Here is a 23416-nt window from a genome sequence, read left to right as displayed (position 1 = left end):
CCGGTGGAAGGGGGCGGGGTCTATGGGCTGAGGAGGAGGCGGCGGCGGCGGCGAGTGGGACGGGGGGTGGGTTTCGGAGTGTATGTGTTTATGTGGGGGGCTAGGAGCATAGGAGGTGAGTAGCCTCACTGGGAGCAATGGGTGTCATGGGGATAACAAGGTGCTGGGGGCTCTGGAGCGAATTGGGGGATGGGAAGGAGGGAGCAGCAAGCCTCTTGCCCTCCCCCCACTGACTTTCTCCCCACCTGGCCTACCTCACAGGGTGGTTGTGAGGGTATAATTTTTTTTGTCGGGGAGGATAGAGACTGTGTGCACGTCCTGCCTATTGCTCCTTGGAGGGAAGCTAGGATGTAAATAAATATGTAAACATGTAATGCCTGGATGGTTGCAAAGTTGTGTTGTCTGTGGGGACAGCCTGGACACCCTCATCGGGCTGTTGTGACGATAAAGGTTTTGGGGTGCGGCTTAGACCCATGTGCGGCTTCCTTTGGCTGCATTGATTGGAAAAGGCTTAACGGAAATGGTTTGAAACGTGTAACAACAGCTGTGGCATGAGGGTGTTTTGTAGAGACAAATAATGAATTAGCTTCTGCAAAGACAGAGGTGGTGGTGGTGTCACCAAGATTCCCAGTGATGTCCTGGGTTTGTCTTACCGCTGTGAGCATGATAGGAGCAAATCTATGCATGTGTTTTGCAATCTTTTAACTTGCAGGCCAGTTTTAGAGAGGTGCGTGTGCTGCTAGCAAGCAATGCATTATACCATTGTGACACTGAGTTCTGCAGAATTTGTTGTGCATGGAAACAACTTTCGGAATGGTGGCCCTCCTGCTAGTCTTCTGTTAAGAGTCTTGTAGTGGCACTGAGATATTTGGACCAGCCAAGGTGCTCTGGTGAAGTGGATGTAGCTGTATAACCTGCTTCAGGGGGTTGTGGCGAGGACAAGAACTGTAAAGCACTTTTATGTTGGAAGTAGCATAGTGGGAAAATACTCAAGATAACTACAATAAATGAAATAAGAGCTGTTTCAATAAAATCTGTAATAGTAGTAGTAATAGTAGGCATCTAGTAGTAGTAGTAGGCATCTGTCTTGAGAGACAATGGAGGGCACCTCCAGAGGTGAAGTCAAACCGCTGCATTAGCAGCACTGAAGTGACCTCCCCTGGCCCCAAGTCTGGGCAGTGTGTATGGAAGTCCTGGGCTGCCCAGATGGCAAGACCCCCTTCTCTTTCTCGCTGATGTAGTCCAAAGGAAAGCAGAGCAATATGTTTGGCACTACCTTGGCTGCAGGAGTTGCCAGGAGCAGGTGTACAAGGCGTCTTAGGGACTCCACTCTGGTTTTATGTAGGGTTTACTCCTTAGCCTTTTCTTCTCTCAAAGTTATCCCACAAGGCAGTGGAGGTTTAGAATCAGAGTTTTCTTTCTCCTAATTGGGCTACCTTCCCAGGTTGATGAGCCCCATCTGCCCCTCACTTCTGTCACTACAGCATGTGTAGAAACCACATTTTTGACAATTGGACCCACAGTTGGTCTTGTCTGGTCAATCCACCAGAGCCTGTCTTTGTATGCAGGGAAAGTCCCTAACTCATCGAGGGTTCGAGACTCATGGGTTACCCTCACCTGGTTAAGCTGGGCAGTCAAAGCCATTCCTGGGGTGTGGCCACTGTTGCATGCTGACAGCTTCTAGGAGCCACAGGTGAGTGCAGGTTGGGGACCAAAGGTGGACAAACTACCTCAGAAGAATCATGGCGTGTCTTCCACCAGAGGTACTGTCCCTCTCCTAACACCCCATCTATTAAAAGAAAAGAGAGCTGTTTGACAATGGAACAGATGATCTCAGGAGGTGGTGGACTCTCCGTCATTAGAGGTTTTTACACAGAAGTTGGATGACCATCTGATTATTTAGCTGTGATTACTGCATTGCAGGGGGTTGAGAAAGATGACCCTTGGGACCCCTTCCAGTTCTACAGTTTTGTGATTCTATGACTTTGGTTTGCATAGCCTCCCTCCTGTCCCCAAAGACCAACAAATTTATTGTGACAGGGGCATTTGATTTTGTTATAGTGAATATGCCTGTTTTACCATGTCACTTTGTTCCTATTTCAATTGGAAGATGGTTTATGAATCTTATTAAATTTATATATTATCTTTCCTCCAAAGAGCCTAAGGCAACGTACACCCGCTGCCCTGCATCTTATTTTCCCCAACAACCTTGTGAGGTAGGTTGGGCGGAGAGACAGAATCACTGGTTGAAAGTCACCCAGTGAGTTTCAGTGCTTGAGGAGAGAATTGAACCAGAGGCTCCCAAGTACAACACTTTTAACTGCTATGCCACACTCACTCTCTGGGGGGTACATAGGAAGTTGCCTTATACTGAGTCAGATCCTGAGTCTAGCTCAGAATACTGACTGGCAGCGGCTTTCAGGATTTCTGGGAGGGGCTATTTCCCAGCTCTACCTAGAAAAGCCAAGGATTGAACCTGGGAATTTCTGTGTGCAAAGCAAATGCTCTACCACTCCAAATATGATATGCTCATAATATAAATGGATGATTTACTCTGGCTTTGCAGTCTCTGTCACATGAGGCTCCGATCCAGTGCTTAGCAGGTGCTTTGATGAGCATGTGGAACTACACCCAGTGAGCTCTTGGAGCAGCTTATGCATTCTATTGGATGCACACATGACACTGTCTTCAAGGAGTGGAAGGGGCAACCTCTGCTTTTATGGCACACGCTGTGTACCTATGGAGCATCTGTGTTGCACTAACTATATGAAGAAATGTGAGGCTTTTGACTGTGTTCTGCTGATGGTGCCATCCTCTGTCTTCTACTTGCACAGGTTCCTTGATTCTTTCTTAGTTAACGATGGCAAAGCCACAAAGCAAAGATCCTGGCCTAAAGGAGAAGTTCAAGAATCTCTTAGGACTTGGGAATTCCAAATCCAATTCCAAGTCATCGGAAGGAAAGCAAACAGAATTTATTATCACAGCAGAAATACTCAAGGTAACACACGGATATACCGGATGCCTGATTTACATCAGTATCTGGAAATTAAAAGAGGGCAAAGGCTACCTAAGCAGGTTAAACACAGGAGGCAGAGAGGCAGTGTCCTGTTCTATGGTGTGGCAAGCCCAAGGATGGGTACAGAGCTAGGCAGGGCTCAGGCTGGGTGCTAGACCAGTTGAGGCAAGGCTAACAAAAAGCTCAAATGGAGGCTGAGTCCAAGATAAGGTGGGGGCTACATCCAAAGTGTTAGCTTCACCCATGCTGGAAGGTGGTATTTTATCTAAAGCACTCCAGTAGCCTCTTACTGGCTCTTTTTGATGACACTGCATTTATCTACCTGTAAATTATGATCAGTGCCATCTGTTTGCTTGCTGTTGAGAGTTCTGGCAGTCTCTTTGTATGGCGACAATATGCTGATCATTGGCCATGACCCCACACAAGAAGAGATCACAAAAGCAGAGGAATTGTTTTATTTGAGCTCAGTGTTGCCATTGAGAAAGCACATACACATCTTAAATCAAAAGCAAATTAGTTTAGGTATTAATCACATTTTTTTACCCTGTCCTTGCTTGTGGGGCTCAGAACAGCATTTTAGCTGTGAGGTTAATCAAGCTGCAAGCAACCTGTGATGGTTTAAAGCTGCCTTCTTTTCCTTTCAGGAACTGAGCGTAGAATCTGGCTTGAACAATCGGATAAGAGCAATCGGTCAAATCTGCGAGGTAGCAAAAACTAGAAAGTTTGAAGAAGTGAGTACATGGGCAGAAAACTGATGAATATATAAGGAGGTTACACCAAAATGCCCCTTCCCCACCATGGACAGTGAGGTGTGAATGCGGGGGGTAACCTGGAGTTTTCTGTGCCTTCAGCATGCAGTGGAAGCCATCTGGAAAGTGGTTGCTGATATGCTGCAGCCCGACCGACCAGCTGAAGCCAGGCATGCTGTGCTCCACCTCCTGAAGGCAATTATTCAAGGGCAGGTAAGACACAGAGTGCACCTGAGGCATGCAGAACCTAGACACTGTGAATGGCACTATGGACTAGCAGAAAACATGATTTCCAAATTCCAGTAGCCACAATTTGTCAAGAAGCCACTCCTCTCATCTTTTAGGGCGAGGGGCTCGGTATCCTCCGAGCTCACTTTTTCAAAGTGATTAAAGATTATCCTTCTAATGAAGACATGCACGAACGGCTTGAAGTGTTCAAGGCTCTTACGGATAACGGAAAATGCGTAACGTATTTGGAAGAAAATTTGGGTATGTCCCCTTTTTAGCCACTAATTTAATCATGGCAAATTCTTGCTCAGAGAGGAGAGTGACCAAAACCTGCAATGTGTCTTAGTTTCATAATAATGGAACATTCAATTTACTTGTGCTATACAAAAAAATATTATTAGTTAATATGCTTTGCATGTAGAAGGTTCCCGGTTCAGTCACTGAACTGAACTTCTACATAGGGCTAGGAGTGTCTGCAACCCTGGAGAGCTGCTGCCAGTCAGTGTCAGCAAGACTGAGCTAGATGGACAAGACTGAATAAAAGGAACCAATGGCTCGACTTGGTATAAGGCAGCTTCCTATGTTCCTGTAAGTTAACCCCCTAATAATGAATCCCAGATCTGAATCATACATAGTTTGACACAGAGGCAGGTTTAAAGGTCAATGAAATAAATACAGCAACATAGGTCTCCTCTATGGGTGGGCTGGTGGTATTTCCTTCATGCTTGAGGACTTCCCAGGAGTCTTGGCTGCTCACTAGTGGAAGCAGAATGCTAACCCAGAAGTACCTTTGACCTGGTCTAGCAAGGCGGTTCTGATGTCCCTGCAATAAGACATATCTGGTGAATATCTGGATGGGTCAGGCAGAAGCACGAGAGGTACATCTGTCATGGCTGTGAAACACCACCTGGGGTTCAGAAAACAGGAGGTGTTTCAGCAAGTTGAAAACAAGTTAATTTGCAGTGATTTTGTTTCCAGGCTGCATTCCTCTTTTCTTCTCCTTCAGCTGAATTTGTCCTTCAGTGGATGGATATTGGTTTGACTTCAGAGTTCCTGCTGGTGCTGGTCAACCTAGTCAAGTTCAATAGCTGCTACTTGGATGAATATATCGCTGACATGGTCAAGTAAGGCTAATCTTTAAACCCTCTCTTGGTTCTAAGAAACCCTGTTTGAGGGTTAAATTGGCAGTCTGACCTCCATGAGGACTCCATATTTTCATCTCTAGGTAGGGCTGGGAAAGACCCCTGCCTGAAACCTTGGATTGCTGCTGCCAATAAGTGCTGATGATACTGAGCTAGATGGACCAATGGTCTGACTAGGTAGAAGGCAGCTTCCTATGTGCCTAATCATAAGTGCATGATGATAAAGGAGAATTCGGACAGAGCAACCAGCTCTTGTATCTCTGGGATGGGGGCTTCCTGGTAGGGTTGAGCACGTAGATTTAGAAATTTTGCCCTGGAGGGATAGATTTTTATTTTTATGTTTTTCTTTCCTACAGCATGATTTGCCTCTTGTGCATTCAGACATCTTCTGCAGTTGACATTGAGGTCAGTAGTTATGTGTAATATTATGGGTGTTAGGACAAAGTGTCATTATAAAGAGGAGAGCAATATTTTTGGTGCAATCCCATGGCTGGAATTCCCTCCAGAATCCTCTGGGATGTCAAACCTTTCTCTCTCAACAATCCCTCCCTGGAACCAACTTATTCTGTTAATTTGTTGTTTGTTGTCTCAAGTGGAAACAATATTCCCCTTCTCTTGATTATTAGCAGTGGGGGTGTGGTTTGGGACAGAGTTGAAGCTGGACTGTAAAATCTCAGCTGTGGAACTCTCTTCCTACTGAAATTAGAGATATCCCCTCGCTGCTGGACTTCAGATGCATGACTAAGATTTTCCTGGTTCAGCAGGCATGTAAATGTAGTTCTCTGTTTCTGTCTGTTTGAGAGCCCGCGTGGTAAAGTGGTTAGGGTGTTGGGCTAGGACCTGAGAGACCAGGGTTCAAATCCCCGTTCTGCCAGGAAGCTCACTGACTGACCTTGAGCTCAGTCACTGCCTCTCACCTAGCCTACCACAGCCTAGCCTGTTGTTGTGGGGATTAGAGATGCGGGTGGCACTGTGGTATAAACCACTGAGCCTTCTGGGCTTGCCAATCGGAAGATCGGCAGTTTGAACCCGTGCTACAGGGTGAGCTCCCGTTGCTCTGTCCCAGCTTCTGCCAACCTAGCGGTTCAAAAGCATACCAGTGCAAGTAGATAAATAGGTACCACTGTGGCGGGAAGGTAAACAGCGTTTCTGTGCGGTGTTCCGTTGTACCAGAAGCAGTTTAGTCATGCTGGCCACATGACCTGGAAAGCTGTCTGTGGACAAACACCGGCTCCCTTGGCCTGAAAGCCAGATGAGCGCCACACCCAATAGTTGCCTTTGACTGGACTTAACCATCCAGGGGTACTTTACCTTTAACTTGTGGGGATGAACTGAGGAGTAGGAGGACCATGTACACTACAGTGGAACCTCAGTTTATGAACACCTCGGTTCACGAATTTTTGGTTTACGAACGCCGCAGACCCATCTGGAACGGATTAATTCACTTTCCATTACTTTCAATGGGAAAATTCGCTTCAGTTTATGAACGCTTCAGTTTATGAACAGACTTCTGGAACCAATTACACCCATACTTCGGGTTAAGTACGCTTCAGGTTGAGTACCCCGCGGACCCATCTGGGATGGATTAATTCACTTTCCATTACTTTCAATGGGAAAGTTCGCTTCAGTTTATGAGCGCTTCAGTTTAAGTACTCCACGGACCGTCTCGAACAGATTAATCCACTTTCCATTACTTTCAATGGGAAAGTTCGCTTCAGTTTATGAATGCTTCAGTTTATGAACAGACTTCTGGAACCAATTGTGTTCATAAACCGAGGTACCACTGTACTTAAAGCTCATCAGAGGGGGAAAAAAGAGAGATATAAGTGCATTTTTAAAAAAGTGAATTTTAATTGTTCTTGTTCTTTGTATTTCTTTTTAAAAAGTACTTCATGTGTTTCATTTGGAAATCCTGAAAATTAAGTGTTTAAAAGTACCTGAAATAAATAAGATTGATGATACAATTCCAAGGCAATCACATTCCTTTTCTCCCTTCTCAGGTTTCCCTGCAGGTCCTTGACGCCGTGGTCTGCTACAACTGCTTGCCTTCGGAAACCCTCCCAGTCTTCATAATCACCTTGTGCCGGACGATCAATGTGAAGGAACTCTGTGAGCCTTGCTGGAAGGTCTGTTATCTTGCCAGTACTCTGGGTAGATGGCAGTTCAGTGGTCCTGGGGGAGAAAAGGCTGAATATAGGAAGCTATTTAGCCACGTAGGCCAGGGCATTCTCCTCTGGTTGGTTGGCTGCTGGCAGCTGTCCAGTGTCTCATCCAGGAGCACTTTCCCAGCACCTGCCACTTGATCAGGGAAGGACTGTATCTGAGTGGGTAGAGCACCATCTTTGCACACATAATAATAGAATAGATTCATAGAACTGTAGAGTTGGAAGGCACCCCCAGGGGTCATCTGGCCCAACCCCCTGCAATGCAGGAATCACAGCTAAAGAATGCTTGGGAGATGGCGATCAGATCTTTCTTTAAAACCTCCAGTGAAGGAGAGTCCACCACCTTCCCAGGTAGTCTGCTCCACTGTTTCAACGGTTCTTAGCATCAGAAACTTCTGCCTACTGTTGAGTCACAGAAGCATAGAATCACTGAATTGCATAGTTGGAAGGGACCCCAAGGGTTATCTAGTCCAACACCAGGAGGTCAGTAACTGGTCCAGCTACCCCCAAGGCTTCTGCATGCATTCACTGTGCTGAAAAACCAAAGGTGGCGTTTTGCACCAAGATCATTCTTGCATTATCTTTTCCAAACTGTTAAACTTGATGATTCAATATCTTGCAACTAGAATTGTTTAAATCTTGTATAGTTTCCTTATTCGTACTGCAGGGTTTTGTACCAGACTTTGCACTTTCCATATTTTTTCAGTGCATAAATTTTGTGCATTTCTCTTTTTTTGTCAGTTTGTGTGTGTGTGCATGTATGTGCGTGTGCAGAATTCTGAGGGCTTTGCTTCCGTTTAACAACATGCTTCTGTTTGTCCTTCAGCTCATGCGCAATCTGTTAGGAACTCACTTGGGGCACAGTGCCATTTACAACATGTGCCGGATCATGGAGGACAGGTACATCTGTGCCGCCTGCTGAAACCTCTGCTTTCCCTGGGGCTGGGAGCAAGCACAAAGTTGGGTGCCGCACTGGTACAAGAGAACTACTTTAATGCTGCCCGAAAGATTGTAGGGGTACAGGGCTTAGCCCCACTCTTGACATCCCAGAGCAGGCAGCTGGACTTGCAAGCTTTGCATGGAATGCTTTGAGACCAATGCTCAGTGGCAGTTCCTGAGCAAGGCTTGGATAGGGCTGTCTTAGCAGCTATCCAGACACAGAGAAGAGCATGAGCTCTTGATATTCCCCCCCCCAAGTCCTACTACAGGCAACTCCCTATTTACACAGGGGTTATAATCCGAGGCACTGCACGTTTAAGTGAAATCACGTGTATTGGGAACACAGTTGAAAAATCCTGCAAACGCCACAATCACTCCCTCCAAACCTCCTTACTCAAACTCTCCGTAGGCCTCAGGTCGGTGCAAGGGCTCCTGGGTTTGCACTTGCAAAGGCTTGTGGGATTGCTAGATGCTGTGTTCGCACCATTTCTGCTGTTTATTCACTCTTTTAGGGCCGTTTTTGCAAAACTTGCAGGTTTGCAGCGATGCACGACCATGTATGACTTGAATGCGCGTAAATGGGGAGTTGCCTGTATATTGTCATCACTTTTGAAGTTTTAGAAATCCAGGTGACACTGACCCCCATAGGGCCAGATGTGCACCGCAAGGAGGTTGGGAGGAGTGGACTTGTGCTGATAGGAGAAAAAAAAGAATGATGGCTCTGGGCGGGCCCCCCTCCCTCCCCCCTCCCCCTTTCCCACTACTACTGATTTAAGGAAGATCCTGAAGCCGAAGCCTGAGACCCACTAATTGTGGTCAAAATTCCCGTCTTTGCAGGACCTACATGGTAGATGCCGCACTGCTGAGAGGGGCTGTGTTTTTCGTGGGCATGGCCTTGTGGGGAGCGCACAGGCTGCAGTCACTCAGGAATTCGCCAACTTCAGTGCTGCCCTCCTTTCTGAAGGTAATTCTGAGCCCTTCGAACCAGGGTCATGTAGGTGATAGATGGTGGAGGTTTAGATTAAAATCCTGGCTCAGGTGTGAAGTTTGCTGGGTGACCTTAGGCTTATTACTGCCTCTTAGACTAACCTACCTAATAGGGTTGTTGTGAGAGGATCCATGTACAATGCTCCTCAAAGAAAGGATAAAATGCAATAAACAAATATTGGGGAACGCGAAATCAGAGGGAACCTATGGGCTACTGAGCTGAAGCCCCTCTCCATAACGGTTGAAAAGTTTGCTGTTTCTCTTGCTATAAGAAAGCTTCACAAGCAGCAAGGGCGGAGGTGTGTTGGAAGAAGCCAAAGATACCTGCACTCACAGCCTGCTATTTCATCTGTGACTACACTGCCGTTCAGCATGGTTCAGTTGCACCACTTACAGCCTTTTCGTTTTTGGCTGCAAATTGTCTGTATAGTGAGTTTGTCAGGGCTCAGAAGTTCCTTTCTTTACTCCTGAGTAGCAGCCTGCACTTTCTGATCTTGCTTGTGTACCTGAAGTCTCTCTGGCAGTTTTTCCACACGCGTCATTAGTTTTGGATGGCAGGGTTGCATAGCTAGTAGAATCTACCTTTTCACTTTAAGCCATGAAGTGCATCACCTAAAACCAGGTGCAAAATCATGGCTAAGGAAGGCGGACATAGAATTGCAAAGTGTGGTGGAACCCAAGCTTTCCCGATTTCAGCAGACTAATTTAGAAGGGGGGGGGAAATACTTTTTGTTGTTGCTATTGTTACAACTGTTGGGAATTGGAAACCGTTTCTGTTCTACAAATCACTTGGGAGGTCTCCAAGGAAACCTTGATCTCCCTTCTGACCACTCCAGTTGTGTGGCACCTAACATACTATTCTGGGTGCTTCCTTCTTGAAGTGTCCTATCCCAGTAGAACCAGCAAATGAGCCCTCTGTCATTCAGGTGTTCCCGATATGTCAGTTCCTTACTTGAGGCTTTCTCTCCCCCTTCCAGGCCATGACGAGTCCGAATACCATTGTGTCTTATGAAATAGTCCTTTCCATCACAAGGCTGATCAAAAAATATGGGAAGGACCTCCAGGCAGTCACTTGGGACATCCTCCTGAATATCATCGAGCGGCTGCTTCAGCAGCTGCAGGTAAATGGGAAGCCCCTTTTGTTTTATTTTTAATACTGTTTTTGTAAATGTAACAGAAAAAAAGAGAACCACCGCCAGCTGGCATTACGAATAAAAATATTCTGACTTAAACATACTAATTTAGAAAGTCCATATGTCCAAATGGCATCCAAATGAGAGCAAAGATGATAAGCTATACTGTCAAGCACAGATAGGGCAGTATGGTCTTCAGACTGCTGAATAGCAGATGATGGTGATGATGGTGATAATAATAATGATATTTATATGCCGCTCACCTGACTGGGTTGAGTGCTTATTTTTCCAGCCTTGTAATAGCAGTCTCTGCAGCCATAAGGTCTCACAGAATCAATGTTTGTTGTTCTAACACCATGGAATAGAATTTAAAGAGGCTATTTTGTATGTGTTCTGGGGGGGAGGGGTGCAAAATGGCAGAGTTATTGGAGTAGGAATGGAGAAGGGTTTCACTTTCTTTAATTTCTAGCCTGTACCTGCCTGTTCTGTGTCTTTCCAAGCGTCAATAAAGGATAGAGGCATAGGAGACTCTTTGACACTTCCTTCCAAGTCAAAACATTCAGAGTCTAGTGGCACCTTAAAGACATCACAATTTTTTAAATGACATAAGCTTTTGTGGACTCAGCCCCCTTCATCATGTGTATGAAGTGAAATTTTAGTTGACAGATACATGGGGAAGAAAATTGTAAGGTGGAAGTTGAATTACAATGAAATGTGATAATTAGAGCTTAAATCTTATGTTACATAGACACCCTTTTTATTGTAGCCAATTGGTGACGTGGCTGAGATGATTGTATTAATACTTGTAGTGGGGCAGGGAACCATTGGCAAGAAACAGTCATTGATAACACAGATATTCCAGCATTGGTAACCTAATTGATGCACATGTAGTGTGATAAAAGTTCTTTTGTTTTGATTTAGCCTGCAAGTGACTGCATTGAGATTCTCGAGGGCTAATCAAGTTGCGTTTTCTTCCTTTCAGACCTTGGAGAGCCAGGAGCTGAAATCCATTGTCCATGACTTGCTGACCACTGTGGAGGAACTATGCGACCAGAATGACTTCCATGGCTCTAAGAAACATTACTTTGAGCTTGTGGAGAGATGTGCAAATCAGAGACCTGTAAGGCATGGCAATGTTTGAGAAATTTCCTGTTGTTTCCTTCTGACTTCCTTAAAGAGCACTCAGCGGAGGGGCACAGGGAACTAAAATCTTATCTTATGCAAGGGATGGGGAGGGGTGGATCCAGAACTGGTTTGCCCTCCAGGGGGATTTTTTGGGGGCAGGTGAGCAGGGCCACTCTGGTTTTAGACAAGGGCCATTCTCAGCCCTACCTGGACCTCCAAGGACCTCCTGCATGCAAGGCAGATGCTCTGCCACTGAGCATGGGACTTCCGCTGCCATTTAACCAACAGATAGTGTTGACAGTTCACCCTTTACATATAAGTAATCCTCAGTTTACAATCTTACTTTGTTGAACTTGGATGTTTTTTTAAGTATTGGCCTGCCTTTCCTTTTGCTTAAAAGGAATCTTCTGTTCTGAACCTGATCACCTACCGAGCTCAGTCAATCCACCCTGCGAAGGACAGCTGGATCCAGAAGCTGCAGGGGCTGATGGACAGGTTCTTCAGGTAGGGACCTTGCAGCTCCTGCCTGTGGCTCCTCTCCTCACATCTTTGACTTTCCAATATTGGCAAATATTCCCCCCCCCCCAGCCGTGTAAAAGCATACTACATAAAAAAATAGGACAGACACTACCAAACACAGGTATACATTTGCAACAGGTTTAGGCATCCTTCTATCAATTAAGGCTGTCCAGCTGTAATGAACCACATATTGGTGGTCTTGAAATTAAGATTGAGGTGTTCACATGTGAGATAAAAGTGAACTAGGTTACACCAGAGTTACTTTCTGGCTTGTTTCAGTCTGTCAGTAGGTTTTCCTGCTGCAGTTGGCCAGACAGTGGCATATCGTCTTGTTTAAGGAAAGTCCAGACCCTTTTTTCCAGTGTTTGCTTATTAATTGTCTTACCAGCACCATATAATGTATTACCATGTCTTGTTGAGTCAGTTTGAGTTGCTTCCATCAAAGAGGAATAAAGCTACTAGTGGCATTGCTTCAATAGTGTTACCCATGATCTTACTTTCTGATAATACTTCTTGCCAGAAGCTTTGGATAATAAAAATAGGACAACCATGGGGTAAATAGGTTACAATGTCATTATGGCTTCTCCACATATTTTACTCCTATAACTCATTAATGTTATTAGTGTTTCTCATGTCTTCATCATGAGTATTTATTATGGCTATGGTCAAGGAATCCAAAAGGAGACCAGAAATAAAACATACAGCTCACCAAAATATTAAATACAAAAAAGTGCAGCATAGTAACAGCAGCTCAGTTAAATACAGATTACCTCAGGTAAGCCCCTGACAAATAGCTGTTTTATTTTCAGGTGCTTAGTTGCATTCTTCTTCTCACTGCCACCAGTAGATCTGGCCACTATCAGTGACATCCAATGAGATTTTATATCCCCGCAAATATTTAACATAGAATTGGTTGTTTGACCAATCATTCCCTGACTTGCTGCAGCATGAAAATTACAAAAGAACATGCTTCACAGATTCCATTTCCTGGTCGTTGAGATGGTAGCACATCAAATCTGCCCTGAGTAAAAGGCCTTTGGTAGTTATGTGGACCTGCCTTTCCTTGGAATTCCATCAATTCCATATTTCAGAAATTGGTCCTATCAACAGGAAAAAACTATTCAAATACTGAGTTAATATTTGATGGAATCTTGTTCATAAAATGGTTTTTAGATGGATGATTTAGGCTCCTCCTCCTTTTTGAAAACACCATTGTCCCTTTTTCCTCCTCAGGAATGAGACGCGGAGTGCTGTTCGCATCAAAGTTCTGCATGTTCTCTCTTTCGTCTTGAGCGTCAATAGGCAGATTTATGAGGTGTGTTTTCCTTTTCACTGGGAAATGTTCTTTGGATGATGTCAGACACATGTTTAAGTCTGGCAGAAGGTCACTTCCTTGAACCTCTGTCAAGATGGGAAAACAGAATGGCAGCAGAGGACAAAAAAACCAAGTTTTCAACTACAAAAATATATTTTATGTATGTACATGATGACAACTATGTTCAAGTTCATCCTGTGAAATATGCCACTATTTAAAATTCTTCATAGCTCTTCAACTTCAAATGAGAATAGCATAAAACCTCCTCACACTAGGACAACATCCTAATAACTAAAACCAACCAACGTTTACAGAAACAGTAGAAACCTACAGTGAAAAATTACCAATACAGTATTAGCACAACTGTCAAAATCAATGTTCCACCTCTTTCTTTTACCAGCCTCTTTAGACGAGTCTGTCTTAGCCAGCTCACAAAAGTCTTGTCCTGTTGCAGGAGGAGTTGATTAACATGGTGGTCCTCTCCCAGCTGGCCCACATCCAAGAAGACAAAGACCACCAAGTCCGCAAACTGGCCACCCAGCTGCTGGTGGACCTGGCAGAAGGCTGCAACACCCACCACTTCAACAGCTTGCTGGATATCATAGAGAAGGTGAGGCAGCTGTCAGCTCGGCTCTGGGCTTTGGCAGCAGGAGCTGTGTCTGGTCTCAGGAACTGTCAATGACAAGGGAAGAAATTTTGCTTTGGGGAGGGATTTCCACTATGAACTCAAGGAGCTTTGCTGGTTTGAATATCCTGTTTGGTTTTGCAAATCTGAGTGTGTTTTTACAGTGGGGATGATAGTGTGTCAATTTCGAGTAATGATCTAAAGAGCGTTGCCGTTTAATCTTGAATAGGCATCATCAGGTGCTCTGTTTTGGATCAGGGTAGAAAGCTTTAATCAACAAATTATTTGTTTCTTCTGTGTTCCATAGTCGTCAGGACAATGGCTTGGTTATGAAACCTACAAATATTAAAGTATTAAGATTTCCTGACGTGTGGGTAGCAACTCCACTGAAATCTCTGAAAATGAAGAACCAGATGGCATGTCACTGGGTGTTATGGACACAGCTAGCCACCTACCAAGCTTGGCTATGCTGCAGCACATGTTAGCATATTCATGTGAAGTTTGATGAAAATGGAATCTCAGTCCTGTTTTCGTGGATGAGACATAACAGCTATAAAATAGCTGATTATTATCAGATCTAAAAACTCACATATGAAACTCCTTTTGGGTTCACAAGCATGGAAACCCCCAAAACAGCCTGTTGGTTCAGGCAAAGATACCATTTTGCTTCTTCTAGAGCAGGCACCCCCAAACTTCGGCCCTCCAGATGTTTTGGACTACAATTCCCATCTTCCCTGACCACTGGTCCTTTTAGCTAGGGATCATGGGAGTTGTAGGCCAAAACATCTGGAGGGCCGCCGTTTGGGGATGCCTGTTCTAGAGAGATGCAGGCCTCATTCACACCATTTAAATCTCTATGATGCTACTTTAAACAGTCCTGATTTCCCCCAAAGAATTATGGGAGCTGTAGTTTGTTAAGAATGCTGAGAGTTACTCGGAGACCCCCACGAGCTGCAATTCCCAGCGTTCCCTGTGAATATTGATTGATTGCTAAACCACTTGAGGATTGTCATTCCAGGAGAGGAAGAGAGGTCTGCTAACAGCTCTCAGCACCATTAACAAACTGCAGTTCCCAGGATCCTTTGTAGGAAGCCATGACAGTGGCATCGTAGTGCTTTAAATGTATGGGATGAATGTGGGTTTTGTTGCTTCGTATACTTTATGTAGCTCTGCTGTTGCCAGGGGTATTTATTCTTGCCATCCTAGCACTTTTTTGTAATCCTTATGTAATTGTGGGCCTTGGCCTTCTGCAAAGCTTGCCTATGCTCTCTCTCCCTGAAAAGGTTGCTTCCCATTCGCTGCTGCCTCCCCCTGAACTGGAGGAAAGAGACTTGCTGTCTTACTCTGCTTCTTTAGAAGATGTGAAGACAGCAGTCCTGGGCCTCCTGGTCATTTTCCAGGTAAGTGACCAGGTTGTTGAGCCCCGGGGTGGTTTCCTCTTGGGCTTTTTAGTTTAAAAATAAATAAATTCTGGCTTTCCTCTTGACAACATCTTGCTTTCCTCCTTTCAGACAAAACTCTACAGCTTCCCCCCCAGCCACGCCACCCGCGTCTATGAGATGTTGATCCTCCACATTCAGCTCCACTATAAACACAGATACAGCCTCCCAGTCGCCAGCAGCATCCGGCTGCAGGTGAGGAATATGTGCGCCTCTCAGTCCCACCTCCAAACCAAAGGACTTGCAGGGAAGATGACAAGGAGGAGAGAACTGGTTCCAAATGGTGCTTGTGGGGGGATATTGCTGCTAACTTTCCAGAAGTCCTGAGATGCAGCAATGGAGGTGATGCAGGGCACAGAGATCTCCCCCGGCCCACTCTTCACCAACCGTACTCCCTCCCTCCCTCCCTTTGGCTTCTAAGATTTGAGCAGGCAATACCCACGTGGTTTTCAAGTAAGGGCTGAATTTCTCCCACCTTTCCCCTCCCTTTTCCAATTATTCTGAGGAACTTAATTCCAAGCTCAGTGTTTAACAGAGTGTGCTTTCCCCCAACTGTCACATAATCGTTCCCCTCAGCCCCTACCTGTAAAAGTCTTGGATAACACTCTCTCCTTTGTGTTTAGTCGTGTCCGACTCTTCGTGACCCCCATGGACCATAGCACACCAGGCATGCCTTTATGTCCTACCAATAAATAGATTTAATTTTTTTGTCTGATGGAGGAAGATATCCAGAGATGGGCAATTCCTCCCAGGAAGGGACTCCTATACCCTGCACATTCTGCTCAGTTGATTTTTTCCCCCTACCATTGCTGTGCTGGGTTTGGCAGAGAGGATGGTTCAGTCCAAAGTGCTCCTTCCTCTTTCTTGAATGCTCTGACCTGCTGGCAGGGGCAAAGGGGAGGAGCAGCGGCTCATACAGTGCCTTGCAAGTCTCGCTGCTGCTACTGATTTCACCACTCCTGCTGGTGGTAAATTGTCTGGTGAGTTGTGGCAAATGGCTTGCTTCACCAGCTTAGGCCCCACGGGCCACCAGTTCACTACCTTGGCCTGCAGAGCTGATGTCTCAGTCGCTCTTCTGCTCCTGTGGAACTCCCTGCTGCTTGAAGTGCAACCATCTTTTAGAAACATTGCAGGACTGCTTGGATTGAGATCTCTGAACCTGCCTTGGAGCATGTGGAGAATGCTAGGCTAATTATTTTTTTTCTTGCTTTCTTTTTAGGTATTTGACTTCTTGCTCTCCCTTCGGGCCGACTCCCTCCACCGACTGGGCCTGGCTACCAAAGAAGGGCTCATGAGATTCAGCCCCTACTGCCTCTGTGATTTTTTGTAGGTTTTGTTTGATCGTAGCCACTGTTTCCCAAAAGTAGTTCTGCTATGTTCTCACCTGAGGCTCCCTTGTACCATGCTGCCCAGAAATTGAAATCTCAGTTGAAGACCCTCTTGGTGGGCCCAGCCTCTAACTCTGCAGTGGTGGCCCTTGTGCCTTTGGAAATCCCAGTAGATGTGCATTGAGCAGTGACACTTACTCCAGGGGTTTTGAAAGGCCTTAAAAGACCTGTTTGTTTCAATTGGCCTTCCCATGAGTAAGCTTTCTCCCATTTACTGGATTAAGGATAGTAGATTGGAAGATTTGAATGGTTTTCCATTCTTTTGAAGGGTTTTGGTAGTAATGATTTGAGTGTGTGTGTCGTAATGGGTTTTTATCATTGTTAATCCACTTTGCACAGACAAGTGGCATATAAACATTTTAAAGATAAATAATGCCACTTGGAACGTGGGTTTTTCGTTAGGTAGTTGTCGGCTGTGCTTCTTCAAGATGCTACGGTCTTGCAGCAGGCTGATTTTTCCTCCTCCTTATGTCACAGGGAACCAGAGAAGAAACCTGCCGGCACCCTCTCCCCTCCCCCGGGAAGCCCCAGTGTGCCTCCCCAGAGCACGGCCATTCGTATGGGCCACTTACCTTACTCCCTTTTCTTTGGAGTCCTCCTCCAGTGCTTGAAGCAAGTGAGTGATGAACCAAAACCTGGTAATTGGATCCCAAGCTGCAGATCAGGGATGGGGAACTGGATGCAGCCCTCCTGGTCTCTCTGAACCTTGGGACTCTCCATAACCCACCCATGGCTCTGCATTCTTTGGCCTTTGGCCCTGCCCATCACTGGCATGCTGTTTTATTTTGAGAGTAGTGCCTTATGAAAGACATTGCACATCATGCTGAAGTGCATTTGGAGCATTGCATATAAAACCTAGTCGTTTTAAGTGCTGATGGGAGTTTTAGGGCTGATGGGAGTTTTAGGTCAAGGCATCAGGAGCACCACTCTGGCAAAGGTTGCTTAATGTAGCCATAGTACGTTGAGACTGATGGTTGCAGCGAACCAGTAGTCTCTTGGGCAGCTCTGCTTCCTGGAGATGGAGCCTGGCATTCCATCTGCCCAAAGAGTGAAAGAGTGTGATTTGCAGCCAGGCTGCAGTTCTTTCCATGCCACCCTTGAACTCGCCTGAGTCTCTCTCCATTTTTTTCCTTTGTAGGAGACAGACTGGAAGGTGCTGAAGCTGGTTCTGAACAAGTTACCGGAGTCTCTGCAGTACAAAGTGCTTTACTTAACATCCCCTTGCAACATTGACCAGCTGTCTTCTGCCCTCTGCTCTATGGTGAGAGTGTGCCTTTTTATGACACCATCTGAGCATCCAATTGGGGCAACAAACGTCCACATTAGGGAGCTTTTGATGGTTGCCCTACAATTGTGGCATGGGTTAGTGTCATGGGAGAGCTGTCCAGTGGAGAAGCCTGTTATCGTTTGCTGAATATCTTGCCTGCCGTAAATTTCATTCTCCCTTTGGATTCTGTAGCAGTGACTTTTTGTGTGTGCCACCAGTTTACAGACAAAAAGATGACTGAGCGCCTGCGGGGCACCCCAGAAACTTTCTGCCGAAACGATTTGCATCTGGCTGTGGTTCCAGTGCTGACTACTTTGATCTTTTACCATAATCACCTGGACAAAAGCAAGCAGGTATTATTGCATGTGCAGAAACTGAGTGGAACGTGCTCAGTGGGTGAGCCAGGAGAAGGACATTGCTGCCAAATAAACAAATATGGCTTAACTTGAGCTTGGCATCCCTTGACTTGCGATTAGCTATTAAACAAGAAACAAAAGACTTGTAAGTCATCAATCTTTTTGTGTGGCAGTGCCTGTACTCTGGAACTCCCTGCCTGTTGACACCAGGCAGGTGCCTTCACTGTGGTCCTTGCTTATTGCTCGAAACATATTTGCTTACGCAGACCTATCCAAGCAATGTAGAATGTTGACGTGTATGATAATCTCTTCTTAGTTTACTGTTTATATATCTTTTAACTGGCTTTTACAATCATATTAATGTAGGTGTTGGTTTTTTGGGGGGCGGGGCGGGGAACAAACCACTTTGAGCTTTTATTACGATCAAGCTATGAATTTTGTTCATATAGTCATGTGTGAATTTTGTTAAATTAATAGGGACACCCAGAGAGCCCTGCACTGAAGTGCCTGTAAATGCATCTGAACTGAATGCTTGGTAATGTTCTGTTTGTGTCTTTTCCTTCACCCAGCGAGAGATGGTGTATTGCCTGGAGCACGGCTTGATCTATCGCTGCGCCAACCAATGTGTCGTGGCTCTCTCCATCTGCAGTGTTGAGATGCCAGATATCATCATCAAGGCCCTGCCTGTCCTGATAGTCAAGCTGACGCATATTTCAGCTACGGCCAACATGGCCATTCCCCTCCTGGAATTTCTTTCAAGTAAGTGTATGCGTATTCCATTCTTGCTTTTCAGTGTGTGGATAACCGCTCAGGAGAGGAAGGGACCTTTGCTTTCCCTCTGTGCAATTTTTGAAAATCTGTAGGTAGATTGGATGGCTGTAAAATATGATTGGACAAGTCCATGGAGGATGATAAGGCTATCCATGGCTACTAGCCATAACAGCTCTGCTCTGCCTCCATGGGCAGAGGGAGCAAAGTTTCTCAATACCAGTTGCTGGAAGCCACAGGAGGGGAGAGGACTCTTGTGCTCAGGTCCTGCTTGCGGATTTTCCACAGGCATCTCGTTGGCTACTATGAGAACAGGATGCTGGACTAGATGAGCCACTGGCCTGATCCAGAAGGCTCCTCTTAGCTTCTTATTCAATGCAGTCAAAGTCTCATTCTGGGACTCTTTGAACAGCAGCAGCTCCCCCCACATAAATCTGGTCTAGAAAGCCTTCCAAATCCTCCATGTGTCTTGCTATGTAGTGTGAGAGGGATGGTGAGTGGTTTGGGGAAGCCAAGTCAGAAGCCCCCTGTGGCACGTGGAGCTAGTTGTGTTCTTTGGATTTGGAGCAGGGGTGGGGCTCTTTTAGCCCAAGGGCCACATTCTCTCCTGGGCAACCTGCGGTGGGTAGGCAGAGCAACAGGTGCGAATGATCTTTTGTGCAGCGGGTTATGCAAGAGGCTTTGTTGCAGTCCAAGGACATATTGCAGCCAGGCCAAAGCATCTGAAGAGGGATGCAGAGCAGCAGAGGTGGGTAAGCTCCAGGGAGAGTCACAAGGGCTGGATAGGGAGGGCCACATTTGGCCCCTAGGGTGGTGTTTCCCCACCCATGCTCTGGAGAGGCAGCCAGATCATAAGCACATGGTGGTGACCTCTGTGATTCACACTGGAGAAACCTGTACCTGTGACGGAACAGTTTGGGCGTGTTTTAACCATGCCCAAACCAGCCCCCCCCCCCTGCAAACAAGGTGGCTCCCTGTGTGAAGTGGGTTTCTGCTAGCCATCCCATCTGCAGCCAGACTCTTTCACTCTTTCCTCTTTTCCCAATCCCAGCATTGGCTCGTCTGCCTGCCCTCTACAGGAATTTTGCAGCTGAACAGTACGCCAGCGTCTTTGCCATCTCCTTGCCCTACACAAATCCCTCCAAGTAAGTTGTGGGTGGTTTGTGCTGGTTGTTTTGGTGGGGGTGTTTTGTGGGATGTGCTGGCTGAGGCTGATGGAACTTGTAGTCCCAAAACGTCTGGAGGCCACCAGGTTGGGAAAGGCTGCTATATAAGCTATAAGCAAGGCAAAACTTCCTCCCATACGTCATCTGTCATCACTGTTGTCTTCTCTGTTTCTCCAGTCTGCACAACAAATGGCATGTGTTTGTCAGACTTTCTCTTCAAATTTTATTTTTCAGTCTTCAGTGGCGAGTTTGTGTGCCTTTCCATGATTGCACACTTTAAATCCTGTTGTTAAATAGCAACATTCCCCTTAACCTTTTTTATGTTCTACGTTTCCAACTAGTATAAGTAATATCACAGTGCGGTGCTAATGGCGTGTTGTACAATAATTCACGTATATACTATTTTAAGCATTGCATCTTGCCGTAACATGATCATTCCCCTTGAATGCCTTCCAGGTTTAACCAGTACATTGTGTGCCTGGCACATCACGTCATAGCCATGTGGTTTATCAAGTGCCGCCTTCCCTTTCGGAAAGACTTCGTCCCCTTTATTACCAAGGTAAGCCTGTTGCTGTGCCTGAGAAGCATGGGACCATGACAGGCACTGTCGCTCTGTGGTGAGCTCCGCCTCCAGAGCAGTCCACAAAACAGAGGAGGAAACTTCTTGCCCTGTTTCACCGGACTATGTTTTTGGGGTGGTTTTTCAATGTGACGTAGATTCTCAGTGGGCTGGTCCACACTAAATTCTGTTCTTGAGCTTTACAGTTTGTGGCTTGTCTGGAGGAAGCAAACCACAGGTTCAGGTTTGGGTAGTGTACTCAGCCAAACCATGGCTTGACTCACAGCAGTACATTAGCAGGAGGACCGGGAAGCAGGGGAGTGCAGTTTCCTCCTCCTCCAGGAACTCTTGAGCTTGTGTTTTGGCAGAGTTTGGTTTAGCATTATGTCAAACACCTTAGCAGAAGGCAGACAGGGATTAAAGCTTGGAGGAATTTGCTTGGGGACAGAGACTGAGCCAGGGAAAGGGAACCTGCTGCCTTCTGGATGTTGCTGGACTCCCATCCCCCAGCAGCCCCAGCATGACCAGTGATCAGGGATGATGGGAGTTGGAGTCCAGCAACATCCAGAGGACCACAGCTTCTCCATGCCTGGACTCAAAGATCTCAGTCCTGCTACCCTCACAGGCCCAGTTTGGTGGGGGGAATGGGAGAGGGCCTTCTTGGTAGCTGCTCTCGGATTTTGGAACTCTCTTCCTAGAGAAGCCAGACTGGCTTTCTCCTTGCCCTTCCGCTGGCAGGGGAAGACTGTTCAATTCTGACAGGCGTTAGAGAACTAGCTGGTTTTTTAAGGAAACAGTTTTTAATTGTGCTGTTTTTATTGCTTTTATTACCTGTATTTTAATAGATTTGTATTTTACGTTGTGCCTGGCGTGCTCTGGTCCATGGGGTCACAAAGAGTCAGACACGACTAAACAACAACAAATTGTTTTAACTCCATTAGAGTTGAATTATTTTTAATGGTTTTTATTTTATATGTTTTTAGCTTTTTGTACAGTGTTACCTTGAGTTATGAACTTATTCATTCCGGAGGTCCGTTCTTAACCCAAAACCGTTCTTAACCTGAGGCGCACTTTCGCTAATGGGGTCTTCCATTGCTGGCACGCTGCTGGTGCACGATTTCCGTTTTCATACTGGGGCAAAGTTTGCAACCCGGAGCAACTACTTCTGGGTTAGCGGAGTTTGTAACCCCAAGTGTTTGTAACCCGAAGTGTTGGTAACCCGAGGTACCACTGTATTTTGTTTTAATTTGTGTATACTGTCTTGAGTCCCTCTCTGGGGGAAAGGCGGGATATGAATGTAAATATAATAATATTAGCAATTTTCAACAGGGTTTGCGATCAAATGTCCTCCACTCCTTTGATGACACACCAGAGAAAGACAGCTTCCGGGCTCGTAGCACCAGCTTGAATGAGAGACCAAAGAGGTAGGCTGCTCCTGGAAGGTCCACTTCTTTTTACAGCACTTTGAAGTGCTTTTTGTTAAAAACACTGATTTCTTGCCTTTTGGTGGCTGCTACAACTTTTCTGATGAGTCAGGTTTCATGCCAATGAAGGTACCTGATTTTGTTCTAATGATGGTTCATGCCCTTGCAGCTGAAAGCTGTTCCATTGCTCAATCCAGTTTGAGGTGTCTTATTTTGCCTCCTCTCATCCCGCAATGCAGGGCTGGAGGACCTGTAGCCCTCCGGCTGTCATTGGACTCCAACTCCCATCACCCCCTGCCAGCATAGCCAGGTGTCAGGGATGATGGGTCTTGTCATTTAACAGTAGCTGGAGGTTCCCCACCCCTGCTGTAATGATCAGCTTGCAGCTCATTTAGCTAGTGGTTACACTGGAACCTTTTGTAAGCTTTTCAGCACCAGACTAGAAGCTTCTTCACCCCCCAATCTGGAGAGAGAAAGAAGCAAAACTCTGCAAAAACATTATGATTTGTTCAGAGAGAACTATCGTCAATTGAAAGTGGGTTTTTGAAAAAAAAACTGCGTTTAGCGTTTCTGCTTTAGCTGACTTTGCATCTGAGAAAAGCAATCCTAGCCCTGCATTCACTGTTCATGCAGCAGTCTTTGGGCCAGGGATTCAGAGTTGGTTTGCCCTTGAATGTCATTGGTTGGGAATCACAACCAATTGCAGTCATGTCCTGCTTACGGGCTTCCCGTTGGAGCATCTGGTTGGCCGCTGTGAGAACTGGTTGCTGGACTAGAAGGGCCACCTTTGGGCCAATTCAGCAGGTCTTTTCTGATGTTCTTGTGTTCAGAACTTGCTAGTGGTACTGGTGTATTCCATAGCAGTTGCCATTGCAATCTCCTGGCCTGGCTGCATCATTAGTCTTTGGGCCCTTCCAGATTGGTGGTGTCTTTTTGGTCTTCATGTCATGGATACAACATTACTGTGTTAGTGCTGGGTCCGTCCACATGTCCTTCCTGTTTATTACCCTGTTTCCCCCAAAATAACACATATCCATAAAATAAGCCGTAGCACAATTTCTAAGCATTTGCGCAATCTAAGCCATACCCTGAAAATAAGACATAGT

At 45.9% G+C, this 23416-nt stretch overlaps 1 protein-coding gene across 5 annotated transcripts in view; it reads left to right on the top strand.

Moving 5' to 3' along the window:
• The first annotated feature begins 56 nt into the window (after positions 1 to 56).
• Positions 57 to 23416, top strand: part of TSC2 (TSC complex subunit 2) — a 51225-nt gene continuing 27865 nt past the window's right edge. For 4 of the 5 annotated variants that reach the window (XM_060282948.1, XM_060282947.1, XM_060282946.1 and 1 more), the window contains exons 1-25: positions 57 to 115; positions 2835 to 2998; positions 3661 to 3747; positions 3868 to 3978; positions 4110 to 4254; positions 5000 to 5117; positions 5492 to 5540; positions 7136 to 7261; positions 8127 to 8200; positions 9077 to 9203; positions 10204 to 10347; positions 11342 to 11479; positions 11885 to 11988; positions 13237 to 13318; positions 13773 to 13928; positions 15227 to 15343; positions 15455 to 15577; positions 16602 to 16708; positions 17248 to 17386; positions 17909 to 18031; positions 18256 to 18390; positions 18963 to 19152; positions 20213 to 20306; positions 20784 to 20886; positions 22216 to 22310. In XM_060282948.1, coding sequence (XP_060138931.1) covers positions 2861 to 2998; positions 3661 to 3747; positions 3868 to 3978; positions 4110 to 4254; positions 5000 to 5117; positions 5492 to 5540; positions 7136 to 7261; positions 8127 to 8200; positions 9077 to 9203; positions 10204 to 10347; positions 11342 to 11479; positions 11885 to 11988; positions 13237 to 13318; positions 13773 to 13928; positions 15227 to 15343; positions 15455 to 15577; positions 16602 to 16708; positions 17248 to 17386; positions 17909 to 18031; positions 18256 to 18390; positions 18963 to 19152; positions 20213 to 20306; positions 20784 to 20886; positions 22216 to 22310 — 2825 coding nt within the window. In that variant the 5' untranslated portion in view covers positions 57 to 115; positions 2835 to 2860. Of the gene's footprint in view, positions 116 to 2834; positions 2999 to 3660; positions 3748 to 3867; positions 3979 to 4109; positions 4255 to 4999; positions 5118 to 5491; positions 5541 to 7135; positions 7262 to 8126; positions 8201 to 9076; positions 9204 to 10203; positions 10348 to 11341; positions 11480 to 11884; positions 11989 to 13236; positions 13319 to 13772; positions 13929 to 15226; positions 15344 to 15454; positions 15578 to 16601; positions 16709 to 17247; positions 17387 to 17908; positions 18032 to 18255; positions 18391 to 18962; positions 19153 to 20212; positions 20307 to 20783; positions 20887 to 22215; positions 22311 to 23416 lie in introns of those variants that run through there. The other variant, XM_035130996.2, reaches the window with a different exon arrangement.

The sequence above is a fragment of the Zootoca vivipara genome, chromosome 14 (genome assembly GCF_963506605.1).
Source record: "Zootoca vivipara chromosome 14, rZooViv1.1, whole genome shotgun sequence".
In the NCBI taxonomy this organism is placed as follows: Eukaryota; Metazoa; Chordata; class Lepidosauria; order Squamata; family Lacertidae; genus Zootoca; species Zootoca vivipara.
This window is presented reverse-complemented; position numbering and strand designations above follow the sequence as displayed.